Below are 20,162 nucleotides of genomic sequence, written 5' to 3' on the forward strand. Positions count from 1 at the left end.
TTCTGTTCTCTCCAGTGTAGTGAGCATCTTTATGATCATTAAACTGTTTATCAGGCATATTGCTTATCTCCATTTCATTTAGTTCTCTGAAGTTTTGTCTTGTTCTTTTATTTGAAACACATTTCTCAGTCTATTTTGCTCAACTTACTGTGTATATTTCTATGAATTAGGTGGAATAGCTACTTCTCCTAAACTCAAAGGAATGGTCTTGTGTATGGTCATCCCATGTAGACTATGTGTACCTGGTGACTTCGGTTTTCTGGCTGAAGCAATGGCTGGCATAAGCTGGGGGTGCTAGGTTTGTCCTTATTGGATGGCCAGAGCTGAAATGGGCGTAGTCTGGGGTGGTGCCTGAGGTCTCTGGGCAAAGGGTACATTGATGGGGCACAAGTTGGGGAATCTGTTGTGCTCTGTGCAGAGAGCACCCTGGTGGGGTAGCTAGAGCCAAGGTTGGGTGTGGGCTGGGGGTCCTGGGGGCACTCCACAGAGGGCGTGCCCTGGCAGGTGAGCTGTAGCTGAAGTGGGCATGGGCTGGCATGGTCCTGGGGCTCTTGGTGCAGAGGACACCCTGGCAGGACAGCTGAAACTGAGGTGGGTTCAGGCTGGGGTGCCCTGAGGTGCTCAGTGCAGGGGGTACCCTAGAGAGGCAGTTGTTGCTGAGGCAGGGTGTGGGCCTGGGGGTTCCAGGGCATTCCACATAAGGGTACCTTGAAGTGTTGGGACCAAGGTGGGCATGGGCCAGGGGGTCCTGGAGTGCTGTGCCATGGGTGCCCTAGCAAGTCATCTGGAGCCAAAGTGGGCAGATTTGGAGTATTCCGGGGTTCTCTGGGCCTGTGTCACCTTGCTAAGATGGCTGGAGCTATAGTGAGCACTCACTAGGGGTTTCTTTGTGTGTGCCCAATCTTGGCTCCACCTGGGGCTGTCTTGGCAGGATATCTGGGGCTGGTGTGGGCTAGAGGCCTAGGTCTCACTAAGGTAGTAGGCCTGCTAGGGTGCCCAGACCCCACTCCCGTCCATGCTATCAAAGTAGAGGGAGAACATAAACCATGGCACTTACCAGTCCCTCTAATCCAGAGACCGTTCCAGCAGCTCTCCTACCCTTGGCAGGGTCCTTTATATTCTAGTTGCTCTTTTAAATAATTACTTAGAGGAAGAGCATGTGTGGAAGCAGGGGAAGGGCAGAGAGAGAGAATCCCAAGCAGGCTCTGTGCTGTCAGTGCAGAGTCCAACATGGGGTTCAATCTCATGAACTGCGAGATTGGGACCTAAGCCACTCAAGTGCCCCTTTAGTTGCTTTTGTAAACCATGCCTTTTTTTTTCTGTGTCCCAGGGCATCCAGGGTTGGTATGTAGCCCTCATTTAATGTTCACCGTAAGAAAAAAAATTGCAATGACCACTGGACTCAAAGCTTTTTACTGGATTTTTTTCCTCCTTTCCATTTGGAAAGAAAAATGGTAACATTGGAAATGTGGGAGGGTTCTGTAAGATCTAATGCTGAAAAGAGTTTACTGGTCCCCATAGAGAGTCTAGGTTGAATATAATGAGGAAATTTGTAAGAGTATGTCATTGCTTCCGAAATATATATTACTTTTATTCTATTTGCTAAAACACATAAGAAAGGTTAGTTTCCATTCATTGAACTCCCATTTAATTTCTATCCTTTTGCATTAAATTGCTTCTAACAGGATTTTTTAAAATCATGTATAAAAAAATCTAAATTAAAGTACTAAAGGTCATTTCCAATATTTCTTACTAAAATAGCTGTGGTGAAACAAAGTATTTGGGAGAAAGGAATTTCACAGTTGATTTAATACCTTCTTACCCAAACAACCAAACTCTTCCTTAAATATTTAAATAGTGCATAAAGGATAAAGAGCCCTTGTATGAATTAAGACTCACCATAAGAAATGTAAAAGGTTAGTTTTAAGGGTCAACTGATATACTTCTTTGGGTTCATGGCTTTATATTATACCACACTTTTGGATAAGAGAAAGTCTTAAGTACCATTATTATAGTAACCTTATAACCACAAGTTGTAGAGCTTCTTTTGAAGGAAACATATTCTGATTGATTGAATGGCTGAAAGTTCAGAGTTCTACCATAACAGTGTGACATGAAAGTGAATGAAAACCAAAAGGATAGATCTAAGTCCTCTGTATTAAAAACAAAACAAAACAAAAAACACACACACACATCCATAGAAATCACCTGTTGGCACTAGAGTATGCATTCACATTCAAATAAGAAAAATACCACACAGAAAACAGAAACATTTTTAAAAAAAGATTTAAGATCATAAATAGGTCATTGTCGTCACATTTCAGAAGTGAAAAAAAACAGACATTTTGGCTTTTTTAGAAAAAAGATTCTTCTTTTTTTTTTTTATCAATTCCCTCATCATTAAAAGGACTTGTACATTTTAAAATTTCCAGTCTCCTAAGGCACGATATTTATTTTATCAGAACGCCAATATCACCACCCTGCTATAGCAGGGATAAGAGGCAAGGTATTAGCATTACAAAAAACAGCAAATTTTATGGACAAAACCATTAGTCATTTAAGGGAGAAATAAACAGACTAATGATCATTTTAGTTAAGAAGGCCCACTGTTGTTATATAGGGCTTTGCAATAAAAAACCTTTTTAATCAAATTATTTTAACTCAAGCAGATTTGATTCACCACAGAGGAGCTGTGAGAGAAGAATGGGATTGGTAAAATACAGTATACTTTCTTTAAAAAGATTTGAGAGGAAAAAAATCAACTTAGAATAGCGTATGGAGGGGTAAACATCAAATGGAACCCAGATTAGAGGTCTAGTTTACTCCTAGTCTTTAGGCAGATCCAGAAAATAAGACTAGGTAAATGTAATACCTAGGTCCAAACTATAAGGCTTATAATCACATGGCCCATTCTAGCCTACCCCCTACCAACTGAGATGTAGTGAAATACTATAATCAGATGCATAAAGTGTTTTTTTTTTATCCAACCAAGAAGTTCTTTAAGATATAAATGTAAAAATTCCTTATTTTTTAACTCTACCTTGCTTTATCCTCTGTGATACCAACTGAACTTTAAAGGTTTATATGTACAATATGGTGATTTAGTGTTACTTTTAAAAGGAAAAAAACCCCACAAAGTTAGTGATTGTCCACAGATGAAACATGGGATGAGGTTCATGACTGAAACCAATCATGGAGTGTTAGTCAATTGTAAACTCTTGAAAGTTAAGACTGGGAAATGTGCATGTCAGACACATTAGAGTATAGCAGGAGAGGAAGGGAAGCCTATTTGTCATTCCAATTCTGATAAGGTGCATGGTCTTCGAAATTCTTGTCCACGTTCATGGAGCCATTTATTAGATACTGTGAGAGAAAAAAATACATTAATATTCTCCACTATCTAAAATTTAATTCACTTGTAAGAACTAGGCCTATAACAAAGTTTCTACATGAGCTAAAAGTTCAAGACCAAAATAAGATGGAAGCAGATGGTACCTAGGCACTCTATTTAAAAAAAAACAAAAAAAAACAAAAAAAAAACCCACAAAACTTCGCTAAATGTTGGAAGCACATGAGAGTCTATGTATGTGCATTTCCTAAAGTTTCTGATGTTTAATGTAAATCTTGAAATGAAATGCAATTGGAATGAAGATGTAGGTAGAGACAGAACATTGTTTTAACTGTTTGCAAAAATACTATCACTAATACAGGGACATTTTAGAGACGAACACAAAGCCTCCAATGTACAGGAACAATTCTACAATCAATCACTACTATTATGTGCTCATTAAATTTCCTTGATTCCAAGATACTGCTTTTTAATGTAACTCAAACAGAATTTTCTACTCCTTCTTTATCATAGAACCCAATCGATGGCTTCAACATGTACAAAGTAAACTAGGACCCATAATTACTCTTATCTTTCTCAACTCCTATATCCCATCTATCATTCATCAAAGCCTGCCACTTTTCCTTATATATCTCTTCTGTCTCTTTACTCTCCAATCCTTTTGCTTCTACCATAGTCCAGGTTTTCATCATCACCCACTTAGGCAATGTAAAAGAGCCTTCTAAACTGATCTCTCCTCCACTAGCCTCATTCTAGTCCAGTGATTCTCAAACATAATCATCAAAGAAGATTTTTAAAATCCTAACAATCACGTGTCACTCCTTAGTCCTGCTATGTCTGAGACAGTAGCCACTAGACACATGTGGCTACTAAGTACCTGAAAGGTGGCTAGTGACACATATTGAAAAGGATTTATGGGGTTAAATAATATGTAGAAAAATAAATTCACCTGCTTCTATTTCTTTATGACTGGCCACATTAAAAACTAGCATGACCCTGACCCTGAGTGCCTCTCTAGCCTCACACTAGTCCTGGCCCTGGTCCCTAACATGCCTGGAAAACATACGGCTCTCTCTTCAAGAGCAAATTATAAAATTAAGCTTTGAAGAAGCCTCCCAACTATAAGGAGTCCTCATCTTCTGTATACATCTCCGTATTAGTGTGTACTACACTATATTCTGATTTATCCATTAGTGTGTCTCAGACAACTGTACACTCCTTGAGGGAAAGATACTGTCTTCTTCAACTTTGAGTGAAGAAGCGGGACTACTGTTAAAATCTGTCATCAGAATTCTGATCTATTGAAAGTAAATTTATATTAAAATCAGAAACTTGGTTGGTTGAATCCCTTTCAATGTTAGGAGTTTTGTTTTCTTTTTAAGATATAGACTACCCTAATTTCAAAATATGAGACAAAAGTCAAAAGAGAATATAGGAAATATTTACCCCATTTGTTTCCAACTAGCACTGGACAGGCCGCATGCCGTGTACTGTAATCTCCTTCTCCACTGGCAAACAGATTATACCAGAAAACAGCAGTTCCCTGTGGAGAATAATACAAAATTATCTCCAAATATGATATAGGTTATCACTTTTTGTAGTAATTAAATTTTCCTCTGTTCCTGTGGAAGTACTCCTCCATGGCAGCATTATGTCTTCCCTAATAAAATTCTGAAAATATGACTAAACCATTTACAAAATTTTGGTGATCACATGAAAATGTCAATACCACAAAGCTGCCTGACAAAGGGGATTTGCCAAAACAAAGCTAACAAATCTTACAGTAGTAAGATGGAGGTTCCATCATATGGAACCCATTTTAGGAATGCAAACTTTTGAGTACTAATCCTTGGTTCATTATTTCTAGGTAATCATTGTAAAGTGTACCATAAAGATATTTAAAATTTTACCTAGTATACTTAAGGACCTTAAGGACTACATTATCTCTATCTTTAAAAATGTTATTCATTAATTAGACCGTGAAACAAAGGTGCATCTCTTCCTCAGGGAAAAAAAAAAGACACACAAAATTAAAATAACAAATGAACCAAGTTTACCTTTTTGGGCCAAACACTAGCTCCTACTTCAGGAAAAACAGTGGCTCCTCCTGCTGACACATCACTCATCTATAAGAATTGCAGACAGTATTATCAGAAGCACTGGTATAATAAGGTTAAATATGCCATTGTGAGGAAGGCATGATACTGCAGAGAATATGAGAACATCTGGACTTCTATTTACATAGTTTGTGCAGGCTATTCAGGTTTTTTATATTTATTTATTACTTATTTGAGACAATGCGAGTGAGGGAGCGGCAGAGAAACAGAATCCCAAGCAGGCTCCATCCACACTGTCAGTGCTCAGCCCAATACAGGGTTCAAACCCACGAAACTGTGAGGTCATAGCCTGAGTCAAAACCAAGAGTTGGACGCTCAACCAACTGAGCCACCCAGGTGCCCCCATGCTACTCAGTTTTTAAACAAAAAAAGATGCTGTTCTATTCTAGGTTTATATACTTATATTTAAAAAAAATAAAAGTAAAAGAAATGATAAAGTCAGGAAGGGAGATAGGGATGTCTTTTATAGCTACTTCTTTTATAGCCAGAGGTAAAAAAAAAAAAAAAAAAAAAAGAGGATTTAAAATCAAATCAAGTAATACAAGGGTATAACTATGTATTTATTGCACTAGAATATAATCTCCATGGGGGCAGGAATTTTCATCTATTTTGTTCATTGCTCAGCTTTAATGTCTACAGTATTTATAGCAGGTGCTCCTACTGGGTATTTACCCAAAGAAAATGAAAACACTAATTCAAAAGGATGTAGGCACCCTTATGTTTATCGCAGCATTATTTACAACAGCCAAATTATGGAAACAGCTCAAGTGTCCACTGATGAAAGGATACGGAAGATGTGGTCTATATATACAATGGAATATTATTCAGCCATACAAAATGAAAGCTTGCCATTTGCAACAACATGGATGGATCTAGAGAATATTATGTTAAGCAAAATAAGTCTGCCAGAGAAAAACAAATACTGTATGATTTCACTCATATGTGGAATTTAAGAAACGAAACAAAGGAACAAAAGAGACAAACCATGAAACAGACTTCTAACTGTAGAGAACAAACTGATGATTTACCCATCCATCCCCCTTCCACTCTGGTAAACAGGTAATGGGGATTTGGGAGTGCACTTGTGATAAGCACCAGGTGTTGTATGTAAGTGTTGAATCACTAAATTGTAGAGCTGAAATTAATATCACACTGTATGTTAATTATACCAGAATTAAAATTTGGAATTTTTAAATGTAAAACACAAATCTTCCAAATTAAGGGAAAATGAGACAGGAAACCTATCATGCAGTGAAGATTTTTTCAAAAGCAATGTAAGTAGAACGTATATACAAAGACTGTATCACAAAGCAAAGCCCAACTGTGCTATATCCAAGAGTCACATCTAAAACAAGAAGCCTTGAAACAAAAAGATTGCCAGGCAAATGCTATACCAAAGAAAATAGAGTTTGATCTTAATATCGAACACAGTTTAAATAAAAATAAAAGCACTGAGATAAAGAAGGATATTGTACTATGATGAACACATCCACTGGAGCAAAGAGCTAACTGAAGAAATGAAAAAGTTGGGCTAAATGGACCATGTAGGACAATACTTAAACAATGGCAGGGGGTGGGGGGCAAAATTACTGATCTAATCAAAATGCTATATAGTTAAGATAGAATATAATAATCAAACATATAATCTAATGGTCAAATAATCTAATATTTATGGATATTGGACCAAATAATGTATAGCATCGATATTCATAAAAGCAAAAAAAAATGGTTAATGTCTCAAACATCAGAAGAGATGACCAACCTCTCTAATAATACAAACTAAAACCACAATAACTGCCAATATAATAAGTGAAAGATGTGCAGACCAAAAGGTTAACAAACATATCACACTTAAAGGTAGGCTATAAATTGGTACAATTATGGAGAATTCACTTCTAAAAAGTATACAAGATTTCACAGCATGAATTTTGTATAATGTATCATCGTCTCTCCTGGTTTTCCCTTTGTAATAATTCTCTCTCATCTTTAACATTATATGTCTCAAATTCTTTTTTAATCCTAAATCCTTTTTATTACAGTGCTTAAATCCTTTTTTTATGGTATCTTAAATCTTTTTAGAAACAGATAAGGTTGTAAGAGGGAAGGAGGGTGATGAGGTAGGAAGGTGAAAAGGTGGATTGCAAAGAGGGAAGGAGAGAGAGAAGAATGGAAGAAATAAAGTAAAAGACAAATAGGGAAGGTAGCAGGAAGCAATGAAGCAGGAAAATGAGACTGAGCAGAGATACACAAATTTTGGTAGGGAGTGAGATAAACAGCAAAAAGAGATGCCATTTTCCTATCACTCAAATGGGTTAGGGGTGGACAAAACAATGAAATAAGCAAAATTTATGTCTAGACTTAAAATTCATCTTTTGAAGTTAACAAAGGTTACAACATTGTAGAAGGTTATATTTTCCAAATATACTATTTCCCAGTATTCCCTGTCCTACATGTTCTGTTTACATGACACTGACATTCTTATTGAGTGGTAGGGTCCATGTCTCCTCCCCTTGAAACTTGGCAGATCTTTGTAATTGCCTTGATTAATAAAAGCCTTCTGAAGGTAGGTAATAAAAATGCCATGCATTTCAGCCTTGCTTTTTGCAGAGATACTTGCTCTTGCAATCTAGTCACCATGCTGGGAAGAAGCCCAGACCACATGCAGGTACTCTGGCCAAAGCCAGCCTCCACCTTCAAGATGACCCCAGTGCCAGTCATCAACTGATTACAGATGTATGAATGATCCACAGCAAGAACCAGGAGTGAAGCCCACCTTACAACCATGCGACATAAAAATAGTTATTTTAATCTATTCAGTTTTGGGGTGATTTGTTATGCAACAAAAGATAACTGGGGCAAGTATTATGACCAAAGTTTAATTTTTTTAATATGTTTAAGTATATGAACAATTTTAAAGTTTATTTCTTTTGGGAAAGAGAGAGCGTGCAGGTGCACGAGCAGGGGGGCAGGCAGAGATTCCCAAGCAGGGAACTCACAATGAGGGACTTAAACTCACCAACTGTGAGCTCATGACCTGAGCAGAAAGCAAGAGTCAGACTCTTAACCAACTGAGCCATCAGGTGCCCCGGTATATAAACAATTTTAAAAATAATGATCATACTGTTTTGAAATTTTACTAAACAATGTGAAAATGGTTACCCTTAATGGGGCTTCCAGGATGCTATAATGTGCTCTCTAGATTTAGCTGCTTACACCAGATGTATTCACTTTGTGAAAACTTATCAGGTTATAGTACTTAGGATTTGTATACTTTTCTTATATGTATCAATAAAAAATTCAAAAGGAAAGTTTATTAAATGTGTGTGAATATATACAGAGATGCCTATATACACATCTGAACAGTCCATACACCAAAATATCCACAATGATTGTCTCCAAATAGACTGTTAGTAATATTAATTTTTTTATATTTTTAAGTTTATTTATTTAATTAGAGAGAGAAGAGCACAAATGGGGGAGAGGGAGAGAGAATCCCAAGCAGGCTCTGCACTGTCAGCGCAGAGCCCAATATGGGGCTCAAACTCACAAAGCGTGAAATCATGACCTGAGTCAGATGCTCAACAGACTGAGCCACCCAGGTGCCCTGAGACTGTTAGTAATATTAAAACCTGAATAAAAAAGTTAAAATTACTATCTGAAAAAGTTACAAATGCAAAAACCCTCCACTTACTGAGTTGTAAAAACTTTAAATTAGGATGTTAAATTAGAGCTAAGGAAAACAGACATCTGAACATCAAAATAAACATCATGTGATAAAATCCCAACTTAAAAATTTTAGCAAAAAAAAATTTTTTTTTAGCTATAACTTACATAAAACAGCCAGGTAGCAATTCTATTTCCTGTCCCCAGCTCTTTGAAAGCATCTGGTTCATCTTTCTGTGAATAAAACACAACAAATTCAATGGTATAAAATTCAGGAATGCAAATTATCCAGTGGCACTAAATACCAGTAATATGCTTAAGGGTATGCCAAAAAAACCCAAAAGGTTCATTTATAATGTCTAGTGCATGATATACAGCAAGCACTCAAATACTTGTTGGTTGTTGATTCAGATTGTACAGTGAATACTTTTTTTTTTTTTTTAATTTTTTTTTCAACGTTTTTTATTTATTTTTGGGACAGAGAGAGACAGAGCATGAACGGGGGAGGGGCAGAGTGAGAGGGAGACACAGAATCGGAAACAGGCTCCAGGCTCCGAGCCATCAGCCCAGAGCCTGACGCGGAGCTCGAACTCACGGACCGCGAGATCGTGACCTGGCTGAAGTCGGACGCTTAACCGACTGCGCCACCCAGGCGCCCCTGTACAGTGAATACTTTTGATAAGACCACTGGGGGTAGGGGGGACCTATATTAATTAGCCTAAATAACGAAAATCAGTATCTACTATCCACAGATTATTAATTAATGCCTATAGTTTTAGCTTCCAAAGGGGCAGGGGGGAAAGAGCCTCTTAGCTACATTCATGAACTCTATTCTCTGCAGGTAAAGAATTTACCTTGAGATTTAAATTGAACTCATGGTCCATTCAAATGTTTACTGCTACTATGCTTGTCATTCTTTTGGACAGTCGGCACTTTAATCTGGCTGGACAATTCACATCTAGGTATTTAAATCTAAATTAAAATACAATACAGTGTCTTGGCAGTTATCCCAGAAAAATGAAAATGTATTTTTCACACAGAAATTTATACACATCTTTATTGGTAATAGCCCCAAACTGGAAACTACCTTACTGTCCTTCAAAGAATGAACAATTAACCAACTGTGGTGTGTCTATACTGTGAACTCCTACTGAGCAATAAAAAAGAACACACTACTGACACATTCTTTAAGAACTCCACTAACCTCAGAGGAATTATGCTGCTGAGTGAAAAGAGATACATACTGCATATAACATCTATATAACATTTCTGAAATGATAATTACAGAGAAGAACAGATTAGCAGCTACCAGCAGTTAAGGGATGGGAAGCAGAAGGGTATGTGCAGCTATAAGAGCAGGACTGTAAGGGAGTCTTGCAGTCATGGTGCAGTTATGCATCCTGATTGTGTGGTACTTTCACAAAGTTACACATGTAATAAAACTGCATAGATACACACACAATTAGTGCAAATAGAACTGGTGAAATATGAAATAGCTCTATGTCTTGTGCCAATGCTTATTTCTTGGTTTTGATAGTCAACTACAGTAATCCAAGATGTTAACATTGGGGGAGGCTGAGGGAAGGGTTCATAGGACTTCCCTGTACATTTCCTTGCAACTTCCTAGGAATCTGTAATTATTTCAAAATAAAAAACTAAGAAAAAAATTTAGTTGCACTAATGTCAGAGCTTGAACTGTACTCTTTCACATCATTCAAGACTCTCAGACATTTTTCAATAATTGAAAAAAGAAGGGAAAGACTAAAAATATATTCCTTGCTGGCCTACATAGAAAAAGAGTACAATTCTGGGATTTAAGCTAGTCAAGGGCCATGACACAATATAGGCTGTTTTCCTTCAAAAAAATGTACTCTTATTTTAAAATGACAGTAGATCAAGAAGTTTATTAAAATGCCCAAGACAGTTCTTAGAATTCATGTATTTATGATAAAGCTTAATGAGGACTTGTATACTTGTATAATGTATAATTTATAGCTTAATGTGAAAAAAGTAAGGTTAATATTTATTAATCTTAAGCAAGAGTAGTACTTGGTAAAGGACAGCTTTTTAGCAAACTGCTTTCTATTATATATTCTCCAGTATCTCTCTACATCTGTTTTGTATTTTTTATCTTGTCTCTTAATGTATTCTTATAATTTCTTCAGATTTACCAATTCATTCACTAATGCACTTCAACTGTCTCTGTTTTTTTAAGTTTATTTATTTGAGAGAGAAAGCATGAGTGGGGGAGAGGCACAGAGAGAGAGAGAGAGAGGAGAGACAGGATCCCAAGCAGGCTCTGCACTATCAGCACAGAGCCCAATGTGGGGCTTGAACCCAGGACCCATGAATTCATGACCTGAGCCGAAGTCGGATGCTCAATCAACTGAGCCACCCAGGCGCCCGTCCCTAATCTGTTTTAATTTATCCATCAAACTTTAAATTTTCAACAATTACTTTTTTCTACCTAGAGCTTCTATTTTTTTTTCAAATATGTTAAATCATTTTGAGTTTATTAATTTTTATACTTTTATTTTTAAAACTACTATACAGTTATTTTATATTCTCTGATTATTCAAGTACCTAACATCCTGGGGCTTCTAAATCTGTTGGTCACTTTAGTCTCACCAATGGTGTCTTATTACCAGTTGTTTTTTTTTTTTAATGAGTTTGTATTTGGCTGACCTTAATCTTTAAAACTCTTAAGGTACTAGAATAAAGATGCCTGTCCTCAGGGAGGACATGAGTTTGTTTCTGCCAGGTACCAAGAAGCACTACCTAAATGAACAACTTTAATTTCTCCTCTTTCAGGGTAGTGAAATTCAAAATAAAAGGTTCATGTGAGAGCAGGCCTAGGCTTTCAAACTCCCAGAAGAGGCTCTCATACACATTCCATGCCCACCTGGATGATGAGAGGCAACTCTCCTTAAGGCTCCTGACTCCAAGCAGATTCTTTTCAAGGCTATTCTTTCTTTCTCTGAGGGTATAATCCTTTTGGAGATTCAGGTTTTATGCATCGGTCTCAAGTTCAGTAGCCTGCACAGTGGCAGGTCCTCTCACACAGCCATCAATCCTCAAAGCTCTAGATTCCTGGAGACAAATGCTTTCAGCTTCAGCTTTTTTGGCCCAGCCCCCCTTTAACTCTAATTTTAGTTTCTAGGTTTTCTTTGTTCATTTTGGGAATTGGGAATTTCCTTTACTTTCTTCCAGTCTCAGCAATGCATTTAAAAGTATCCTAATTTTTTTTTTTAACATCTAGGGGTTTTGTTTTGTTACTGCTAAAAAGGTTTTATAGAATGTCTATTCCACCATGCTTCCACAAATTGCAAACAGGCTATGAATTTTTACTACTAAAAGAACAGACTTAACATGTCATGCCTAAGCTTCAGTTAGAACTCCTACATTCTTTTTTTTTTTTTTAAACTTACCCGTGCAAAATCAAAATGGGGTTCATATTGTCCTCCAACTCCATAATTTGCTACCTGAAGAAGAAGAAAGCATGTATTAAAAAAAATCAAGATTACTATTCAAAAAATCTGTAAGTCCTATTTTGGCCTCTTACATGATATGGTTAGGTACTTCTAGAGAAATTAGAAGCAAAGCAGTAGAAATCAATGACAGTTCCTAAGGAAGCAAGGATAAAAAACTAAGGATACCTACTATATATTTAAGAACCTTAGTTAATATACCTTCTTTTAGCAAATTTTGAGGTACATGTTTTCCTCTAATATATAACTTAAACTAAAATTTGAATCAGAATTTTTAAATGTTTAGAATTAAAATATTATAGAATTAGAGTTTTGAGATTTCTATTATTAATTTTTTTTTATTTTTTTTTCAACATTTTTTATTTATTTTTGGGACAGAGAGAGACAGAGCATGAACGGGGGAGGGGCAGAGAGAGAGGGAGACACAGAATCGGAAACAGGCTCCAGGCTCCGAGCCATCAGCCCAGAGCCTGACGCGGGGCTCGAACTCACGGAGCGCGAGATCGTGACCTGGCTGAAGTCGGACGCTTAACCGACTGCGCCACCCAGGCGCCCCGAGATTTCTATTATTAATTTTTACTAAACACTTTTCTTTGGAATTTAAATCAAGACTCATGTTTTCCAAAGCCCCAATATCTGGGAAACTCCCAATCAATTTTAATAAAATATCTTCCTACAATTTTAATCGGTAATGACAATGTCCCAGTGGGAAGCAGCAAAAGAGAGTAAAAAAGTGTCTGGTCTGAGTTTAAATTCTAGCTTTCTTAGTTACAATATATGTAATTCTGAATACAACCTCAGTTTTCTTACTTATAAATTAAGGAGAATGATGCCTTCCCTTAGCTCCCTCCTTGTATCCCTATATGACACAATAAAAGGAGAATGTAATTTGAAGAGCACTACCAATGAAATGAAAGAAAAACATAATTAAAAGAGTGTTGCCCACAGCAAAGTCCAAGTCCTATGTGAATTATTATTACTCTGGATATTTTACTCCTTATATTGTAGACACATTGGGTTGAATCAACCTATTAAGTAAAACTGTATCACATAGCCTGAAAGATCCTGTGAGGGTTAGGCAGATGAGAATAAACACAGATCAGGAAAGAAAAAGCTACATACAAGACCTTTTAGTAATATAATGAATACCAAGGAAATTGTAGATTACCATGGAATAAATGGCAACTTAATTAAGCAATTTAAATATAGGCAATCCTGATTTTGCACAGTTCCAAAAGGCACACATCTAATGGTTTAGCTACTCATTAACACCAGAGTTCCAACAACATAGTTTAAATTTCAGTCACCAAAACATATTGACTACGAGTAATTGCATAAAGTACAAATGTTGCTGCTAGCACTTTAGTCCACAAATTACGATGTAAATAACAGCTGCACATCATGATGAATGACCAATCATATCACTTCTTTCAAAGTCTATCAGTGATTGGTCACTGCACATCTGTTAATTCATGCACAGACACCAAAGTATATAGTTGTGTTGCCTCCTTATCTCCCAGTGAAAACTCATGTGATATTTTACAAAAATGAATAGCTGGAAGAGGCAAATGGCTAACAAAGACAATGTACAGCAGAAAAAGGGAAAGTAATAATGCTTTAAGTAAAATTCAGATCAAACTTAAATGGTGATATAGAAAAAAAATGACAAGGGGAATGCTTCCACTTGTGCAGGTCAAGAAACTCTAGCTATGCAGCCAGAGGAACGTGGTGAAGGCAAACTTACCGACATAAGGAAAGTGATTGTGATGGAAAGGATAAAGATGTCTTGGAGGAAGGAAGAAATGATGTTGGAAAAAAAATCTTTCAACCCACTGCACTACCCAGGTGCCCCAAATTTCACAATAAGAAGGAATGTTTAAACTATCCTTGATAAGTGTTTACAAAGATATAAAGCACTTTAATTCTCAATATTCACAATAAAGATTACACAGACAATTCAATAGGGAAGAGTAGTTTTTAAACACATGGTGGGGCGCCTGGGTGGCTCAGTCGGTTAAGCATCTGACTTCAGCTCAGATCATGATCTCGCTGTCCGTGAGTTCGACCCTCGCGTTGGGCTCTGTGCTGACAGCTCAGAGCCTGGAGCCTGTTTCAGATCCTGTGTCTCCCTCTCTGACCCTCCCTCATTCATGCTCTGTCTCTCTCTGTCTCAAAAATAAATAAACGTTTAAAAAAATTTTTTCAAAAATAAATAAATGTTAAAAAAAAAATTAAATACATGATGCTGGGACAATTGAATATCCACATGAAAAGAATGAAGTTGGACCTCTACCTCATATACAAAATTGACTCAAAATAGATCAAAGACCTGAACATAACAGATAAAACTATAAAACTGTTAGGAAAAAACACATGTATAAATCTTTGTGACCTTGCATTAGGCAATAGTTTCTTAGATATCTAAAGCACAAGCAACCAGGGACTTCTGAGGAAGATGGCAGAATATGAGAATCCTAGGCTCACCTTGTCCCACGGGCACACCTAGATAATATCAAAATCAGTGTAAATAACTCAGAAAATGACCCAAGGACTGGCAGAACAGACTCTCCACCGTTAAATGTAGAGAAGGGGACACATGGAAGAGGGTAGGAAGGGCTGAGATGTGGTAGGGAGCCAAAAAGACTGTGAGACTGCCTGTGGGAGGGAGGGAAGCAGTGGAGTGGAGAGGGGAGAGGAGCAGACCTCCACACCAGGCACCCCATGCATACGGGGCCTGTATGGGTGAGATGAATGCCTATAAACATCTGTCTTTGAAAACCAAAGGGGCATGGATTCTCATGTTCTTATAATCAGTGGGCTTACCACCTGGAACTTTAAAAATCAGCAAGCACGGGGCGCCTGGGTGGCACAGTCGGTTAAGGGTCCGACTTCAGCCAGGTCACGATCTCGCGTTCCGTGAGTTCGAGCCCCGCATCAGGCTCTGGGGCTGATGGCTCGGAGCCTGGAGCCTGTTTCCGATTCTGTGTCTCCCTCTCACTCTGCCCCTCCCCCGTTCATGCTCTGTCTCTCTCTGTCCCAAAAATAAATAAAAAACGTTGAAAAAAATTTTTAAAAAAAAATCAGCAAGCTCAGCTCTGGGAGAGTCTGAGGGCAGAAGGAAACTGAATCTCCGCCCTTAAAGAGACAGTGCACTGAAGAGCCCAGCTGACACACAGCATAGAAGAGGCAGTTTGAAAAATGCCACCTGAAAAAAAAAAAAAGAATGCCACCTGGGGTGGGTGGCGCCTGGGTGGCTCAGTCAGTTACTTCGGCTCAGTTACTTCAGCTCAGGATCTGACAGTTTGTGGGTTCAAGCCCCGTGTCAGGCTCTGTGCTGACAGCTCAGAGCCTAGAGCCTACTTTGGATTCTGTGTCTCCCCCTCTCTCTGCCCATTCCCTGCTCATGCTCTTTCTCTCAAAAATAAATAAAAGTGTTTTAAAATTTTTAAAAAATGCCTGGGTATACAGGAAGGAGATTTTTTTTTTTACTAATCTCAGTACATGAGCTGGAGGGGCAGGGATTTGAGGGGGACTTCTCTAAGAGCCATTTCCTTCCCCTGCCCCCTTCCCCAGCCTGGATTAACAGACACCTATGGGAACCAGGGCAGCAGAACACTCTCCTGCTAACAGTGAGAGCTCCGCCAGACATTCTTCTGCAGACATACCCCCTCCATCCCAAGCAGCCTCAGGTCCCCTCTCACAGCACATCTGCATGGACCTTATTAACAGTGCCCTCTGAACCCTCCCCCTGCTCACCAAGCTATTATATGGACCCACCCTTCCATTCCAGTCTGGGCAGTTTTCTCATGGTCTTCAAGCTCTCTCCCACAGCAAACCAGTGTAGATCTTGCAGGCACCATGAATCTCAGCCTGCTTTTTCTTGCGGACCTGCCCTTCCAATAGACCCTTGGCCAGAGTCCATCCAAAGCAGTGCCACAAGCCTGGAAGTGTGCAAGTAGCCCTGATGGGGGCTTCTACCACTACAAAGTGACTCCTGCCCCAGGGAGAGATGAAGATATATACACGTACCAGTCCAACTATGGCCCAGCAGTGGGCTGGGGGCAGACATCGGTCTGACTACAGGCCCTACCCACCAACAAAAGCTTCTCAGGGCACAACAGAGGGAAAGCACCCTGCAGTTCAGTGCTACTCCATCTCTGGCAAATGTCTGGTCTGACTCAACTCAAGCCCAAGGTGGCCCTAGACTAGGCCACTAACAACACAGAGACCAAAACCTGCCCACAACAGGCAGAGAGTGCCATTGCAGACAACTGGACTAAAAGCAGTGTGGCTCATGCACACACATAGAAAACATCCCTAAAGCACTGGGTTCTGGTGAACAGGGGACAGTGCACTGCAGGGTACTATAGGACCTCTTTTTCACAAAGCCACAGTTTTCCAGAGCGGGAGACATAGCTGACTTACCTAACACAAAGAAACAGAGTTAGACAAAATAAGGAGACAGAGGAGTGTGTCCCAAATGAAAGAACAGGACAAAATCACAAGAGACCTATGCAAAACAGAGATAAATAATATCCCTGATAAAGAATTTAAAGTAATAGTCATAGGAGCACCTGGGTGGTTCAGTCGGTTAAGTGTCTGACTTTGGCTCAGGTCATGATTTCACAGTTCATGGGTTCCCGCCCTGCATCAGGCTCTCCACTGACAATGACAGCCTGCTTGGAATTCTCTCTCCCTCTCTCTCTGCCCTTCCCCACTCGCATGCTCTTTCTCAAAATAAATAAAGAAAAAAGGAATAATATTTAAAAAATAAGTAAGTAAAGTAATAGTCATAAAGATACTCACTAGACTTGAGAACAAAGTGAAGGATCTTAGTGAGACCCTCAACAAAGAGATACAAAACATAAAAAAAAAAAAAAAAAGAACGAATCAGAGATGAACAACTCAATAAGTGAGGTTAAAATTATACTAGAGGGAAGTAAATAGTAGACTAGGGGAAGCAGAACAGATCAGCAACTTGGAGGACACAGTAATGGAAAGCAACCAAGTTGAACAGGAAAAAGAAAAAAAAAATGAAAACAGACTAAGGGAACTCAGTAACACCATCAAACGTAGTAACATTTGCATTATATGAATTCCAGAAGGAAAAGAGAGAGAGAAGGAAGCAGAATATTTATTTGAAAAAATAATAGCTGAAAATTTCCCAGTTCTCGGGAAGGAAACAGAAATCCAGATCCAGGAAGCACAGAGAGCCCCCAACAAAATCAACAAGGAGGTCCACACTAAGACACATAGTACTTAAAATGGAAAGCAGTAATAAACAGAATTTTAAAAGCAGCAAGAGAAAACAGTTACATAAAAGGGAAATCTCTTAAGGCTATAAGCAGATTTTTCAGCAGAAACTTTGCAGGCAGGAGGGAATGGCAGGATGTATTCAAAGAGCTGGGAAAAACAAACAAACAAACAAACAAACAAACAACCTGCAGCCAAGAATATACTATCCAGCAAGGCTATCATTCAGAATGGAAGAAGAGAAAGTTTCCAGACAACAGAAATTAAAGGAATTCATGATCACTAAAACAGCTCTATAAGAAATGTTAAAGGAGACTCTGTGGAAATGAAAGACCATAAGGAGAAGTATGAAGAGTAGGAAGCATAAAAGCAATAAAATTAAGCTTATCTATAAATATCAGTCAAGGGGCACCTGGGTGGCTCAGTCCGTTAAGTGTCCTACTTTGGCTCAGGTCATGATCTCATGGCTCATGGGTTTGAGCCCCGCATCAGGCTCTGTGCTGACAGCTCAGAGCCTGGAGCCTGCTTCTGATTCTGTGTCTCCTTCTCTCTCTCTTCCCCTCCCCAACTCACCCTCTGTCTCTCTCTCAAAAATAAACATTAGAAGAAAAAATTTTAAAAAAATTAGTCAAGAGTTTCACAAAAGGATGTACAGTATCACACCATATACCTAAAATGTGGCAGGGGAGAGGAGTAAAAATTTAAAGCTTTTAGAATGTATTCAAACTTGGGGCACCCAGGTGGCTCAGTCCATTGAACGTCCAACTCTTGATTTCAGCTCAAGTCATGGTCTTGTGGTTCATGGGTTCGAGCCCCACATCAGGCTCTGCACTGACAGCATGAAGCCTGCTTCAGATGCTCTCTCCCTCTTTCTTTGCCCCTCCCCCACTCGCCCCCCCCTTTTAAAAATAAATAAAAATTTAAAAATTTTTTAAAAATTTGTTTTAAAAAGAATGGATTCAAACTTCATAAACTTAAGTGACCATCTACTTAATACAGACTGCTGTATGCATATGATGTTATATACAAACCTCATCGTAGCACAAATCAAAAACTGGTAATAGATATATGCAAAAAATAAAGAGAAAGGAATCCAAGTATATCACTGATGAAAGCCAGCTAACCGTGAGAGAAGAGAACAAGAAAGAAAGAACTACAATGGCAACCATAAAACAAGAAACAAAGTGCAATAAATACATACCTATCAATTATTTTGAATGTAAGTGGCCTTAACACTCCAATTAAAAAAAAACACAAAAAACAGAGGATGACAGAATGGCTAAAAAAATCAAGACACATCTATATGCTGCCTATAAGAGACTCATTTCACACCTAAGAGACATGCAGATTGAAAGTGAAGGGGTAGAAAAGCATTTATAGTGCAAATGGAAGTGAAAAAAAGCTTAAGTAGCAACACTTATATTGGATAAAACAGATTTTAAAACAAAGACTGTAAGAAGAGACAAAGAAGGATACTATATGACCATAAAGGGGACAATCCAACAAGATATAGAAATTGTAAACATTTATGCACCCAACATAGAAGGACCCAAATACATAAAGCAGCTAACAAACATAAAGGAAATAATTGCTAATAATACAATACTAGGAGACTTTGACACTCACTTATATCAATGGATAGATCATTTAAACAGAAAATCAACATAACAGTTGGTTTGGATGATACACTGGACCACACAGCTCTAACAGATCTATTCAGAACATTCCACCCTATAATAGTAGAATATACATTCAAGGGCACATGGAACATTCTCCAGAATAGATCACTTATTAGGCCACAAAACAAGTCTCAACAAATTAAAAAGTCATACCAAACATCTTTTTTGACCACAACACTATGAAACTAGGAACTAATTACAAGGAAAACTCGGGAAAGAACAAATACACACAGGTTAAATAACATGTTACTAAACAACGAATGGGTTAACCAAGAAAAAATTAAAAAAAAAAAAAAAAAAAAAAAAAAAGTGGAAACAAACGAAAACAAAAACTGAGATGCAGCAAAAGCTGTCCTAAGAGGGAAGTTTATATCAATAGAAACCTACTTCAAAAGCAAGAAAAATCTCAGATACACAACCTAACCTTACATCTAAAGGGGACTAGAAAAAGAAAAACAAACAAAACCCCAAACCAGCAGAAAGAAGAAAATAATAAAGATTAGAGCAGAAAGAAATGAAACAGAAATTACAAAAACAATGTAACAGATCAATGAAACCAGGAACTGATTCTTTGAAAAGTTCAACAAAATTGATAAACCTCTAGCCAGACTCA

At 38.1% G+C, this 20,162-nt stretch overlaps 1 protein-coding gene across 2 annotated transcripts in view; it reads right to left on the reverse strand.

Annotated features, from left to right (window-relative positions):
* Positions 1 to 1,570: 1,570 nt before the first annotated feature.
* Positions 1,571 to 20,162, reverse strand: part of P4HA1 (prolyl 4-hydroxylase subunit alpha 1) — a 90,893-nt gene continuing 72,301 nt past the window's right edge. For both annotated transcript variants that reach the window (XM_040485350.1, XM_040485349.1), the window contains exons 11-15: positions 12,558 to 12,611; positions 9,298 to 9,363; positions 5,407 to 5,475; positions 4,796 to 4,892; positions 1,571 to 3,363 (exon numbers count right to left, since the gene is read on the reverse strand). In XM_040485350.1, coding sequence (XP_040341284.1) covers positions 3,293 to 3,363; positions 4,796 to 4,892; positions 5,407 to 5,475; positions 9,298 to 9,363; positions 12,558 to 12,611 — 357 coding nt within the window. In that variant the 3' untranslated portion in view covers positions 1,571 to 3,292. The remainder of the gene's footprint in view (positions 3,364 to 4,795; positions 4,893 to 5,406; positions 5,476 to 9,297; positions 9,364 to 12,557; positions 12,612 to 20,162) is intronic.

Source organism: Herpailurus yagouaroundi, unplaced genomic scaffold (genome assembly GCF_014898765.1).
Source record: "Herpailurus yagouaroundi ecotype Mexico unplaced genomic scaffold, PumYag 163, whole genome shotgun sequence".
NCBI lineage: Eukaryota > Metazoa > Chordata > Mammalia > Carnivora > Felidae > Herpailurus > Herpailurus yagouaroundi.